This window comes from Coenobita brevimanus, chromosome 96, assembly GCF_032717465.1.
Source record: "Coenobita brevimanus isolate Jiangsu-jjx chromosome 96, ASM3271746v2, whole genome shotgun sequence".
NCBI classification, from domain to species: Eukaryota; Metazoa; Arthropoda; class Malacostraca; order Decapoda; family Coenobitidae; genus Coenobita; species Coenobita brevimanus.
Window position 1 is genome coordinate 11,842,115 of NC_137049.1, and position 15,875 is coordinate 11,857,989.

Consider the following 15,875-nt stretch of genomic DNA (forward strand, 5'->3'; position numbering starts at 1 on the left):
ACACTTCACTGCTTTCACAAGTACCGAAATTATACGAACTGCACATCACTGACACTGAACTACTCTCAAAATGAACTGAAACTGACTAAACTTCTCTAGTCTCCTCACCAGCCTTATATGGCCTTACATTACTCTCGAAGTTTCCAGCACACACTCGACAGGGCAACAGTTAAAACAGTTACCAAATATAAGGCATCCAAAACATAAGAGAGTTTTCTTACACTGCATAACTCTCTAAATCATTTACCATACAACTTAAATTACATAATCTAACAATCACAAAAATAACACATTATAGAGAAAATGAGCACAAAAATTAAAGCATAACAAAACTTACAAAATAACTACTTTCACAAATAGCAGGTTAACTGGCAATTCTGACTCGTACCGGAACTACGGAAAACATCGGGAATTCTCCAGAACAATCTAGCTAGCAATCCAGCTTCTCAAAAATAGCCAACTACAACCATAGTCACAGCTACAGCCTCAACCACAACAGCAGCCACGATCATGTCACAGTCACAACCACAATCAGCCACAATCACAGCACAGCCACAACTACAACCACAGTCAGTCATAACCACAGTCACAATCACAACCACTGTTATAGCCACAGCCAAAACCTCAGCTAAAACCATAGCCACAATCTTTATCGTAATCGCAGCCACAACCATGGTCACTACCACACCCACACCCATAACCACATCCACAACCACACCCACAACCATACTCACAACCACAACCACAGCTACAACAACAACAACAACTGTAAGAGTAGGTAACCGGATGTTCTGCGCTAACCCATCTGTGAGTTCTGCTGGAGAGACATTACTGTCTGTAAACGGCTTAGGGGTGGCACTGGGTAACGCACGGAGGAAACTCTCTACCTGTGACCTAAAACACTGTATGAGAAGTGAGAGATCAACTACGCTCCGTGGGTGTAACATCTAAGCTCCCAGTAAAGCATCCACAGTAATACGGAGTCTTTAGGATGAACCTAAAGTCCTGATTATAAATCTAAGGGCCCACGTATCACACAGCTACAACCACAACCACAGCCACAACCACAATCAGTCATAACCACAGTCACAATCACAGCCACAGCTAACAACAACCACGACCACAGCCACAAGCACAGCCACAGCCGCAACCACAGCCAAAATCACAACCACAACCACAGCCAATACCACAACCACAACCACAGCCACAACCAGTCACAACCACAATCACAATCACAGCCACTGCCACAGCCAACAACAACCACAACCACTGGCACAACCACAGCCACAGCCAAAACCACAACCACGGCCACAGCCAAAACCACAACCACGGCCACAGCCAACCAAAAGCACATCCCACAGCTACAACCACAACCACAGCAACAACCATAACAACAACCACAGCCTCAACCATAGCTATAATCACAACCACAGCCACTACCACAATCACAGACAACCAGAACCATAATCACAACTAAAACCATAACCACAACTACAGCCACAGTCACCACAACCACAATCACAGCCACGACCACTGTAACAATCACAGCCACAGCCACAACCACAATAACAATAGCAATCGCAGCCAAAACCACATCCACACCCAAAATAAAAACCACAATCACAGCTACAAACACAGTCATAACCACACCCACAACCACAATCACAACCACAGCTGGAACAACAAACGTAACCAGTCACAACTACAATCACAACCACTATAAAGAGTACAACCACAACCATTATCATAGGCACAACACAGTCACAGAAACAACCGCAACCCCCGCCACATCCACAACCACAACCACTCCCACAACCACAACTGCCCCCACAACCACAACCACAACCACAGTCACAAATACAGCCACAACCAGAATCATAACCAAAACTATTGCACAGTTCACAGCCGTCTACAACCACCATCACACAGCCAGCAAGAGACTCCAAATATAAGCGTCTCGGGCCTCTTAGGAAGAGGAAATGTAAAAACTTTCACAATTTACGTTCAGTCGCAATTTTACATCTCGCTTCTCCATTCATTCCTCATATCCTATCTTCTTTTCCATCTTCTCAACCCCATCTCTTCTGATACCCAATCTCTAATTCTGTCTTCTCTGTCTCATTCTTCCACAAATTCCTTCTCCATATCCATCCTTTCTTCCCCATTTCCTCTTCTTACTCCTCTCCGCATCCTTCTTATCATTTCATTCCCATTCTGTTCTTCACCAGTTTTTTTCTCGTTATTCCTTATCTCCTTCTTATACCATCGTTTCATTTCGGTTTTCTTCTTTCTCTTACTTCCCCCTCTCCAATTCTCATCTTCCCCTCCTATCTCCATTTAGTACCACTTCCCCATCTCCTGAAAACACCACCTCATTTCCTCCCTGCCCCTCCCCATTCCCATTTCCCCCTACCCATTTCTTCTTCCCAGCCCCCCCTTTCTAATCTTCCTTCCATTTCCCTGTTTCCATCTCATACATACTCCCCATTCCCATCTTGTTCTTCCTTACTTCATTCCCATCTTTCTCTTCTCCATTTTCTTCATCATATTCCCTCTCCATTTCCACCTCCTGTTCCTCATTCCCATTTTGTTTTCCCCATTTCCTCCTCATACGCCATCCAGATTCCCACTCTGTCCCACCTAGTACTACACACACACCCTCACCATTCTCATGTTTCCTTTCATGGAAGTATTCCCTCCTCCTATCTCTCCCTTTCTCTTCATTCCCCATCCCCTTAAACAACTAACCTCTTTCCATCCCATCTTAACTTCCCATTCCAATGTTACCTCTCGTCATCCCACTTCATCTCCCCATTCCCACTTTACCTCTCTCCATTCCCATCTTATCCCTCCAATTTCCATTTCGTCTCTCTCCATTCTCATATTTTCTCTCCCATTCCCATTCTATCTCTCATTCTCTCCTCACCCCTCTTCCAGTTTTCCAGCTTGCAACTCTTCATACTCTCCTTACTCCCTATTCCATTCTCCAGCCCTCCTCACATTCCCTTCCTGTCCGCCTGTACTCCATCTCTGCCCCTTCCTCATACACCTTCCCCATTCATCCTGTCCCTCTCCATTCCCGTCTCGCCCTCTTTTACCTCCGTCCCATACACTGCACGCCTCTCCGAATGCTTCCATCGCTCCCCGACATATCTCACTACTTACTATGCTATCTTTTTCTTCAACTCACAGAATTAGGTAGCATGGTCATAGTCTTCCCTGCGACAAACAGACTCGAAATGATCACTAGGTCAGTTGTTCTTAACTATCCTTTCTTCTTCTGGTTTGTATCTGGTACACCGATCACCTCATGTCTCTTTCTACCATTCCGCCATCCAACTGACTCACATTTACCATACATTTCCCCAGCGTTTCTCTCCCTGTGTCCGTTCTCTCCTTCAACATCCATTTTCCCACATTCCCCTCCCTCTCTCTTATATCCCACACATCAGTTTTACCCCGACATTTAGTTTTTTCTTTTTTCCTTCCCTTTCCCTCTTCTCCCATTTGCTGTTCTTCCCCATTCTTTCCCTCATGGCCCTCTCTGCGTTCCCGTTCCCCCGTTCCGTCTCCTGCCCCGTCCGTTTCCTTCGCACTGTCTGGCCCCTTTTACTCCACCCAACTTTTCTTTATTTTCCATCCATCTGCTTTATCTAAATTTTCCTCCTCCGTTTTCTCTTTCCCAATTGCTCTCACTTCTCATCCATTCTCTCTATATCGTTCGCCTTCGTCTGATTTTCCGTCCGTGCTGTCTTTATTGACGCGAATCTATTTCACTTACTTGGACTGGCTGATAAATATTACAACTTTCCTCTTTATCACCATACAGAAAATACAAAACAACAGATGAAAGAAAGTAATAAAATTTTGAAATAGATTTATATAATTTCACTATTTCTTCCCTTGGTCTTTGTCACCTTCCTTCCGTGTACCCCTCCCCTCCCCCTCAAGAAAAGGTGAATTTTTGTATAATCATTGTCTTGGTGTCAACATCCATTACAATTTCTGTCAGTCTCGTCTCCCGTTCTGTTTCCATTCCGTGCAGGGTTGCCAGATTTTTTTTTTATCAAGTTACGTATTGATGCTTGAAAATTATCGTTTTTCCACCCAAATTATCTTAAAAATATATCAGATGCCCATGAAAATTATCGTACCGGTATATTTTTACTGCTACTACTACACTGCGCTCTACAGTAATACGATGATAAAATAATTGATGGAGTTCTTATCAACACATGTCCTCAATGGTGTTTTAAATTTACATAAACAGCATTAGTCTTATGTAGTAAAAAAGAAAAATGGAAATTCATAAAAGTTTCGATATATATAATGGCTAATGTAAATACTGTATACTGTGTGTGTGGGGGGGGGGGTGACACATTTGTGTACTGACACGGAACGGGAAATTTATGTCAGATCAAAACACTTTTGTTTTCTGTTCGTTACTGTATTTTATACTTGTTAACAGAATTCCATATCGTAGTTTTCCTTGTCTGGGCCTGCACTTTAACATGTAAAAGAACAACTTTAAATTGTAAAAGAACAGCAGCCTAAAACTATACCATATGGCTTACCTTTTTATTTTTTTGTGGCGATACAGGAAGCACCTCCTGCTCACTGTCCTGCTCGTTATCACCTATATTAGAAGACATGGAAACTGTGTCTGATTTCTAGCTCTAGTAGTGAGCCTGTCACTGAGATGACTCACCCAGCAGCTTCATGGTGATGACTGACGAATATCATTTTGAAACTGTAACGGTCAACCGTCAATGTGACTCGAAATGTGCCTGTACATTTCGTACAGTACAAGTACAACAAGCCTAGCTATCTCATAGACAGAATTACCCTACGTGCACTAAGGAAAATTACTTCTCATTTTACAGATAACATACTATCTATGGAAAAGATTTACTCCTGATGAAAAGGCTTTTTTTTAATTATAATTTTTTACAATTAAAACTCTTATGCCATAAAACACAGAATTATCGTACAAAATGTACGATAATAAGGAAAGGTACGTACATCGTACCAGAGGCAGTTTAATCGTACATGTACGATAATTATCGTACGAATGGCAACCCTGATTCCGTGTCAGTGGGGGTGTCCCCGCTGAAGGAGTTAATGTCCTCTTTTCTCTCTTTGTTTCGGACAGATCCATAATCTGTGAGGTATATTTGTGAACTTACGTCACCACGCTGAGGTACGCACCGGTGTATGCACAGAGACGCAAGATACGCTCATTAGTCAGTTACTGTATATATTCAGCAGTACACTAGTTCACACTGTGTAAACTTACAATGTTCACATAATATGTAACTGAACTGAAGAGAAACAGCACTCTTTTACAGACAGCATACGAGTATGTAACAAAAGTATTGGCCTTCGCTCAGAGCAAAAGCATACGAAATATCCTACGCTATGATTCAGAATTCTCTCACATGGTATACAGTAGGCTTTCAAAGAATATGGTTGGCATCTGGTAGGGTGCTTACAGAGAGGGTGCGTAACGTAACCCGAGGTAACACAAGTGAAGAATAAGGTGAATTTAAGAAGGGTAGGGAATTTCTAGAACATTTATTTACTGTACACTAAGAACATCAGTTCAAAAATGCATTAAAAAGAAGTATCCGTATTTGCTTTATTTAATATTTATTCTTATTTTATTTTATTATAATTTCCTTATTTGGAGAAGGCTTATGATAGAATGGTGGGAGAGATTATGGAGTGCGTTAGACAAGTATGGTGTAGGAACGAGATTAGTGAGGGCAATATAATCCTTTGTGAAGATAATGCTCCAAGTGCAAAGGTGGGGAAGAAGCTCGGTGATCCTTTTAGCATAAAATGCTGGTGTAGTAGTATATAGCAGATGCAACTTTGAGCGTGAACCCAACAGACAGAAGTTGGCCTCCTTCTGCAGCGTCCCATCCCCCTTTCCGTGATGGGGAAGGAGTTGAGGGTTGTTTGTATAAACGGGCAACGAGGCTATCAGGTCGCATGAAGGCTCCCCTCTCCAGCACCATGCGTAACTATAAAACAGGGATATGTTGCGCCACCTTGGTTGTTCTGACTATCGAGGTGCCTCGCCAGTCACCTACAGAATGGAGCCATCAAGAACCACTACGCCACCCCACGCAACTCCCGCCTGACGCGACAAGACCTGAATGAGAACACCAATATAATCGGCAGAGAACAAAAACCCTCGCCGTCTCTTGTTTCTAGAGGCAATTTTCATTATCACAAAACGGCCTACAATAAACACAAGTCGATGATATCCAAATCCAACCATCGTCAAAGTGCCACATAGACTTAGGCAAAGAAGCAGCTAAAGAGCACTCAACTTACTTGAACAGCTCCGCCCACCTGTCTCCACCTGATTCCCCTGAATCGTATATAAGCAACCACCCATGACAGAACCATCAGATCTAAAATGTTGTTACCCCTTGGGGAACTCCTGAAGAAACTCCAAGAAGACCACCGAATAACTGTATGGTAAATAGAAATCATACATAAAGAAATCAATAAAAGAGAATGTGCAATAGCTTTCAACCTCGTATGCCTTCAAGAAAATATCTTGCCTGGCTAGACAAACATATGACTGCACGACGAAAGCTCCAGGAATGATGAACGCACACGCTGGTTCCAGAGAGAACTGGTAGAATGGCAAGTAAGAAAAAGATTACACAGGACTTACAAGAACTGAAAATTCTCATGAAGAAGAGGACCAAGGCTCCTGTCACAGATGGCCTGAGGAAACAAATCGACGAAGAACCCCAGACACTCTGGGAGCAATATCGTAGAGGTATGGAAAGTACCACCATCAACAAGCTCTCCAAATTCTACAGCGGTAATATCAAACTGCCCCGCACTACCACCGGCTACATCAACCTCACCAACATCAATCTGACTCCAGACCAAGAGGAGCCCGTCAACAAGGGGCTTAACTGCCACTACCTCTCCAAGCCGCGCCCCCAACGCAAGCGACTGAAGATCGAGGTCCTCCTCGATGACATACAGTGACTTGAGAAGGCAGGGAAAGTTAAGACAACACATGACCTTCAACACTCCTTCCTTGCCGAGGCCGCCAAGACCCATGGCTCCCACCACAGCAAAAACATCACCAGAAACCACATCCTGGTTGCCAAACAGCTGTGAACAACCAAAAACATCATGATCTGACGCACTAACAAAACCGCCACCTTCGTCATTTTCAACAAGGAAGACTACATTCAAAAGATCAACACCATCCTCAGTGATATTTCTAAGTTCAGAAAGATGACTTATAACTCCAATGACTCCATCAAGAAGCTAGTTAATGCCACCATTTCCACTATCAACGCCACCACCAACAGCCTACATCTTCAGAAGCTAACTGGTGAGTACTCAGTCAGCTACACCTATGGCAATGTCGAGACAAACAAGCCTGGCAACCCTCTATGCATGATCATCTTACAGATATCCACCGCCACCTACACCGTAGCCATGAAACTCAGAGAACTCCTGACACCATGTGGTATATACTTAACACCTACAGCCTATCCTCTGCTTCAGACTTCCTTGAAGTCCTACATGACACCCCTCCCACTAACCACCACATCATCACCTCCCTCGACGTTGAAAGCCTCTTTACCAACGTTTCTGTGGGCAAGACGATTGACTTCATACTCGACAGTGTATACAGCTGTGAAGACACCAAGTCCCTGGAAAGCCCAGAGAAGGCCTTGAAGACTCTGCTGGAGCTCTGCATGAAAGAAGCTCCTTTCACTTGCCTGAGCGGTCAGATGTATCAGCAGATCGATGGTGTGGCTATGGGCAGCCCCTCAGAGTCCTCTTTGCAAATTTCTACACAGGGACCATCAAATCGAGACTCCTAGCTATTAGCCACCCCTCCCCATATTACTGCTATGTCAGTGATATCTTCATTCATATCAAGGATCTTCTGGAGTTGCAAGATCTCAGACAGCACTTCATTGTTGCCTCTGGACTTAACTTCACCTATGACGAAGTCAACGATGGACACCTCCCCTTCCTGGACATACTCGTCACTGCACACAATGTAGGATTGAAGACTACAGTATGCCCAATGTCCAAGAAAAAAGGACTCTGCCTGCATGGCGACAATGAGTGCCCAGGACGATACCTGCGCTCCACATTAGCGCCTACATCACGAGAGTCCTCTCTCACTGCTCCACTTGGAAAGACGCCCACCAGGAGCTAGAATGCGTAACTCAAGTCCTAGTTAACAACGGCTACACTAGCACCAATGTATCCGACGTAATTAAAAGACACATGAACAAATGGTACACTCACCAAGACACCACTACACCCACATCTGGTGAACACATCAAGTTATACTACAGAAACCACATCTACAGACTACAAAATGGATGAGATCATCAAGGACACTGTATACAAAAATGTACGCCCTACAGACCCGGAATAACACATTTCTCTCATCATCTGCTGTAAAACAATGAATCCAGCCCACCTTTTGCTTTGTAACCAACTCGCCTTGACCAAGATGTCCCTTCAGAAGGATCATGTCATTTACCATCATAGCTGCAACAGTGAGGAGTGTGGACTTCACTCATACATTAGAGTGACACAGACCAGACTATCACTGCGCCTTACCTGTCACCTACAGAATGGAGCCATGAAGAACCACTATGCCACCCTACACAACTCTCGCCTGACATGGCAAAACCTGGATGAGAACACCAAAATAATTGACAGAGAACAAGACCCTTGCCATTTATTGTTTCTAGAGGCAATCTACATTATCACAAAACAACCTGTGATAAACATACAAGTCGATGATGTCCACACCCTACCATCCTCAAAACACCACATAGGTGTAGCCAATGAAGCAGCCAATGAGCGATCAGCTTAACTGATAAGCTCCACCCACCTGTCTCCACCTGATTCCCTTGAACTGTATATAAGCAGCCACCCATGTTCGTACCAAGAACTAAAATAGGTACCCCAATGTAAAACTGATAGTTATGTGTCATGTTCCAGGGGAATGTTTACGAGCTTACCCTCCTTGTCTGTTCACCATACCAGACCCATCTGAGACAGAGAGTTCGAGCCCAGAGTTGCAGTGTTCACACTTTCCACTCATCTGCTTGTGCCTATGACCCGTTGAGGGGGGCTTTAATCAGCTTGCTGATGTCTTCAACACCGATCCAGGGAACTGTGGTTTGGGGTATGGGTTCATCAAGAGCCAGGACACTGGAACTAATGAATTTGTGCACTGCCAGGCTGTGGCAGCACCAAGTCCACGGCACCTCCAACGATCTCTCAGGGATGGCCTGGCAGTGGAGTTTGCTATCTTTAGGACTCCTAAGGGTCTTGAGGCCAGGGATGTTACCAGTCCATGGGACGCGACTGTGCAGATTTCCACCCATGCACGACGGCGCCGCTCGGCTCGGAGACACCAGATCAGGGTCTCTGTGAGTCCTGGGAAGTTTAGCATCATATCTGAGATGTGCGTCATAATGGCAAAGACTTTTTGCATGGGTGACAAGGAGACATTGTGCGTTCTTCTCCCCAAGTTCTTTGAGGAGAATGGGCTGCCTCGCCTTGTCATTCCCGAGTGCTTTGCCAGTGATGTACATCTTGCCTTTCGTCATTGTTGAGAGTGTAAGACCCGACTGCCACAGCTTATCACTTCCTGTCAGACACCAAAGAAAAGGCTGCGGCTCGATCCTCCATCGAACTGGTGTAACTGCCTGTCTTCGGCTACTGACCCGGCTCCGGACCAGACCATGAAAACGGATGTTGATCCTACTGGCTACCACCATCAGTCGTCACTTCCTGAAGAGGGGTGTGGCTCTTCTGCCTTCACCTCCATGGCCAAGCATGCGTCGACCTTCTCCTCGGCTGAGGAGGACATTGCTGAGTCCTCCCCTCCTCTAGCTGCAGCAGGTAGCCTGTCTCGCCCTGCGCTCAAGGCCGGTGACTGCCAGATCAAGGTGTCTTTATACCAACACCTTCTAACTCTTGGCACCCACACCCGGTAGTACCAGTTCAGGGAATTGTGCAATAAGACCCTGTACGATCTTCTCAGGGCGGGTGAACTGGGTATCAGAGATGATATGTTCGACCTTGCCGACCTTCGAGCATTCTACTTTGTGCTACCTGCTAGTTTGGCTCCTTAGATCAGCCGTCTTTCTTCCCACTTTTTTTTTTTATAGTCTTACTGTTTATTGGTTTATTTGTCCTAATGCCCCTCCTAGTGGGCGATGACCATTAAACCCCAACAAACAACAAAAAAGAACCATCAGATCCAGCCTGAAAATGGAACAATAGAGTTCTGAAATGTTGCATTTTGGGGAACTCCTGAAGAAACTTCAACAAGAACACCAAAAAATTGTACGGCAAATAGAAATCGTACATAAGAAAATCAGTAAAGGAGACTGTGCCATAGCTTTCACCTCCTATGCCTCCAAGAATGAATATATATATATATATATATATATATATATATGGAGCCTCTAGGTAGAGTGTGCGTTTCGCACGCTGGTGAGCGCGGGTTCGCCTCTCGCCAGAGTGGTAAAAACTTTGAGAAGCGTTCACCAAAGCCACTTGCTATTTTGGCAGACACAAGGGGTGCTGTGGTTGAACCAGTGTCGCATACTAGTATGCTTGCACCCAATCGGCTTAAGAAGGGCCGATTACACTTGGTTCACAGACTACACACACATCCAAAGCCAGTACAACACTACTGTCACACTCACAAGGACTTCTCACCCTACATACAGTCTCTACCAGACAGCCTAAGTCACTAGGTAGAGATACATTGGCTGTATCGTCCCTGCTTCGGTAGGGATAGGCCGGTCCTGCAGTGGACCTCAACGGCTGATGATGATTATATATATATATATATATATATATATATATATATATATATATATATATATATATATATATATATATATATATACTGGGTAGTGTGATGAGTAAGGATGGAAGTTTTGGGGATAAGTGCTTGAAAGGGTACAGCAGGGAAGGAAAGTTGTTGGTTCACTGAAAGCGATGATGGGAAATAGGGAGGTGAATATGGAAGTTAAGAAGTCACTGCATGATTGTACTGTTATCCCTACCCTGACGTATGGAATCGAGGCGTGGACCTTGCTAGAGAGGAATAATTCAAGAACAAGAGCAGTGGAAATGAGCTACCTGAGAGGATCATGTGGGGTGACATGGAGGGACAGGTTGACGAATGAAGAAGTGAAGGAACGTTGTGGGGTGGATGTGGATGTGAGATAATTAGGAGAAATACACTGAGGTGGTTTGGACCTTTGGAGAGAATGGAGAATGAATGCCTAAAAGGGTGTATGTAGGTGAGGAGGAGGGATGGAGAGGGAGGAGGAGACCCGTGATGAGGTGGAGAGATAGAGTAGAAAGGTATATGAGGGGGGAGTGAACTGGGGGGAGGGCAGTCAAATGGTGGGTGACGGAACGACTTAGAGGAGTTTTGTCTGTGGTCCCCCTTTGCGGGAGTAGGACGTCGGGATATATATATATATATATATATATATATATATATATATATATATATATATATATATATATATATATATATATATATATATATATATATATATATATATATATATATATATATATATATATATATATATTCACACAAGGGTTTCAGTAATTTCACATTTACAACGGAATGGTTGAATGTATGGGGAAACTGTTTACATACTTGTAGCCGAGTGAGCAACATTGCACAGGTACCAACCACTGATGCCAAATCATATTCGTATATTTAAATTTCAAATGTTGTAAACGTTGGTTAAAGATTACCAATTTTCAGCGATTCATGTTTTTCCCCCCTCAAACCCGTTGTTTCATTTACACACTACTTGTTCAGAAACTATTCATTAGGCTTATAATAGTTTTTGTACCATTGCACGCAGAGTTGTATATCTATGCCATTGATTTACTGAACATTCTGTTCAGAAAAACATGATTTTGTGCGATTTGACAGTTCAGTTAGGGGCAATTTTTCAACTGCACCTCACGCTGCTCGAGTCCGATGAATGCTGCTTTGATGCCAGAGAATCTTCACTCGGCGCGTTCCATATAATGTAAAGCCAATAGGGACAATTATTAGAGGCCATGACACCCCCTTAGATAATATCAGTCGACATGAAAATGAATTTGGCCTATCTGCGGCAAATTTGCAACTATCCAGCCAAGTTTCACTGGAAACCTTTCTGCAGTTTCGGCTGTGCTACAAAGACAGACAGAGACGGCTAGAATTATAGTACATCACAAGTGCTTCACCATAGAAACCCAATCGCCTGCAGCTACACGGGTTAGGTTTTCATTATCTGGCAACTGCAACAGAATGGCTGAATGTTTGGGGAATCTCTTCACACAGCCAAACACGCAACATAGCACTGGTGCCAACAATCCCAAATTATATTCTTATATTTAAATATAAAGCGTCGGAATTGCGTGTTGAAGGTGACTAACTTTCAGCAATTCATGGATTTCTCCCCTCCTGCCAGTTGTTGCGATTACACACGACTGTCTCAAAAACTACGTATCTGCTTGCAATAGCTTTTGCAACATTGCATGCAGACTGTATATCGACGCCATTGATATACGTTTTGGTTACAAATATGTGATATGACCGTTCAAATGAAAACCATTTTTCAACTGCACCTCACACTGCTCGAAACTAATGAATTGCTGCATCGACGCTGGACAACCCCCACTCGATGCATTCCACGTAATGTAATGGCAACTGAGATAACTACTAGCGGCCAAAATACCCTCTTAGAAAAGTTCAATCGACATGAAATTGATATGGGCTAATCTGTGAACCAAATGCAACGATCTTGTCAAGTTCTGTGACAATCCTTTTTTCAGTTTTAGCTGCGCTACACACACACACACACACACACACACACACACACACACACACACACACACACACACACACACACACACACACAGGAGTGAAATTAAAGATAAATGATAGTGAATGGAGTCTGTTAATTTACATGAATTCTGACGATACTATTTTGATGGTGCCAGGAGAGTAATTTGCAAAAAGTAGTGAATGAGTTTAATAGAGTTTGTACAAGAAGAAAATTAAAAGAGATTATAAAGAAAAGTAAAATAATGATATGACATTGGAAAGGATGCGACACAATTGATTTTGACAGGCAGTGCAGGGCAATGACAAGAATTGCAGTTTGTTGTACCGTTCAGCTGGGAGACTAAATACTTAAGGAGGTTGACCGATTATAATGATCTGGGAGTTATATTCTGTATGTATGGCAAAATCGAATGTGAAGCTAAGAAGAGACAATTTCAGGAGAGACCAACTGGAATTTTCTGTCATATTTTGAATGGTTGGATGATCACTTTGGATGCTAACAGAGCCCTGCTTGAAAGTGTTTTATTACCAACACTCTCATATGGGAGTGAAAACTGGACGGTGAGTGACGGAATTTTCTACAGTGCAAGTTGCTAAAATGCCCTTTCTTAGTGCAGATGCCGGAACATGGATGGGGTAAGTGATAATGAAATTTATGAACATTAAGGACTGGTATAAAGAGCTGATCAGGTCAGGTGCGGTTAAGGGGATGAGTCAATTATGATGTGGCAGGGGTAAACCAGCTTTGCTGTCGGGCCCTGCTGCGGATGCCACTGACTGCACGGCGCTATTGACCCTCGTGCGGTGTGGTGCGGTGAGGATCTGTCCCTTCTCCCCTTTGGGGCTAAGATGCAAATGAATGTGTTTGAGTGGATGAGTGAACTGGCGGTGTGTCGTCCTGTCTCGGCTACCTCCCTTTCCTTGAGGGAAGCAGCCTAGGTATATATATATATATATATATATATGGTATAAAGAGAGAGAGAGAGAGAGAGAGAGATACACGGGCGCGCGCACGCACTCACGCACGCGCACACACACACACACACACACACACACACACACACACACACACACACACACACACACACACACACACACACACAATTTCACTCACTACTTATCCTGTATCTCTTCACCACTACAACTTATCGACAAAATTGCTCTCCTCCTCACCTTCCCATTTTCTACAGCCTCGATACTGCACATTGTAAACGAAGATAAAATGCACACCCATTACCAATGTTCCAAAAACGGCGCACTTACGTCGTCCCATTATCATTCAGTAGGAGCAGCCGCCTAACGACAGCCCATTCTCACTGGACAAACACACGACAACATAACAACACCAGCTACTCACTTGAATCTTCGATCTCCAGACGCTCTAGCAGCCACTCGATGAGGTCATATCCTGGAAAGAGGAAAGGCGAGATCAGACACAAGTGGATAACACAAGTAGGTCACAGCAAACATCAGACACGCAGCGGTAAAAATGTCACCCACAGTCCTGTCGCATCTGAGGTGGAATTGAGCAACTAAGGAAAAAACAGAAAATGCATTGTAGAAGTTGGATCTTTGAGCAGTTCACAGTGAAAAACGGCTAATTTTAATGATGGAGAGTTGATAACCATATTCTCCTCTCCTCATTCCCCCATGTAGCTCCTCCTCACCCCCGAGCAAACCATGAAGTAGCTCCCCTTGGTACCCATTAATGCAGCTCTGCTCGGTGCTACACCTATCACAATAGCCAGGATCAATCAGGTCCTGTAGTACACGAAATAATGTGACTAGCTCGTGATAATTTTGGGCTACTCTTTTAACTACTCCAGTACGATAACATCTTTTACACTTAATTCTTGATGTCATCATATGATTTTAGTTAGCTTTGGGTACGCCTCTCGCACTGAAAGAGTAAAGTGGTATTGTGTGCATGGATTCATCAAGTCGTAAGGCCTCATTATTATAACAGAAATGGCAAAATTTAGGCAAGCACGCAGTTTCTGACAGCCATCTGCGAAACCCATGTCCAGGGTGATGTGTGCGAACTTCTACCAATAGTAAACGTGATCTGTTTTGTGAAATGCAGTCTAATCACGTCTACCGCTCGCAGCTGGTTCACAAATAATGTCAGTTGTACGATTTCTACCATGGCTCCCAGCTGTTTGCCTTCAATTTCTATCCTCCCACCTGCTTCTTTTACTACTTGAACCTTATGGTGACTCTTCAGTTTGTGCGCGCGCGCGTGCGTGCGTGTGTGTGTGTGTGTGTGTGTGTGTGTGTGTGTGTGTGTGTGTGTGTGTTTGTGTGTGCAAGCGCACTTAAAGTTATGATGTCATATTTATATTATTTTTGCTAACACCAAACGACTTTATTCGGTTTATCCCATTCACAAAGAAGGGTTTCTGAAGCCGGACATGGTCGTGTGATGGTAGGAAGTTTAATATACAAAAACAGTCATCGTAGTGAAGATATTATGGTAAACTGGTGGGAATGAAGACAAGAGCTGCAGTTTCCGGCTTGGTGGTAATTCCAGTAAGGGTGACATGATCAAAGTGGGTCAGCGTTGGGCCAGGTGAAGTGTGTGGTGTTGTTGTGGCAGCATGAAAGAGAAACCCGGTGCTGCCCTCAGGTTACACCAAGCAATTATTAGTCCACCCTCGCAACAACGCCTCACACACCTTTTGCAAACTTTAACTTTGCAGCTAGAGGACGTAATTCTTAATCTATTCTTGCTGCTGCCAGACACTTTTATGTAGTTTAGGAGGTCCTCTACTAGTAGAGAACCTTTATCTCATTCCTACGAATCGAATAGTCTCTCCTAAACTGAATAAAACCAGTCGAGGCTGCTGGAAACTTAAAAGTCACCTAATTAAAAGGCTTAACTGTTGGGATGGTGGAGGGGAAGAAAAAAAGAGCGAAAGACAAAGCACTGAGAGAGTGCAACACCCGCACTTCTTATTGGTCTAAAGGCAGAGCA

The 15,875-nt window shown here is 43.8% G+C and overlaps 1 protein-coding gene across 8 annotated transcripts in view; it reads right to left on the reverse strand.

The window, feature by feature from the left end:
- The window catches only part of LOC145413381 (uncharacterized), a 1,646,837-nt gene that overhangs the window by 617,467 nt on the left and 1,013,495 nt on the right, over window positions 1-15,875 (reverse strand). For all 8 annotated transcript variants that reach the window (XM_080283066.1, XM_080283067.1, XM_080283065.1 and 5 more), the window contains one exon: window positions 14,259-14,309. In XM_080283066.1, coding sequence (XP_080139192.1) covers window positions 14,259-14,309 — 51 coding nt within the window. The remainder of the gene's footprint in view (window positions 1-14,258; window positions 14,310-15,875) is intronic.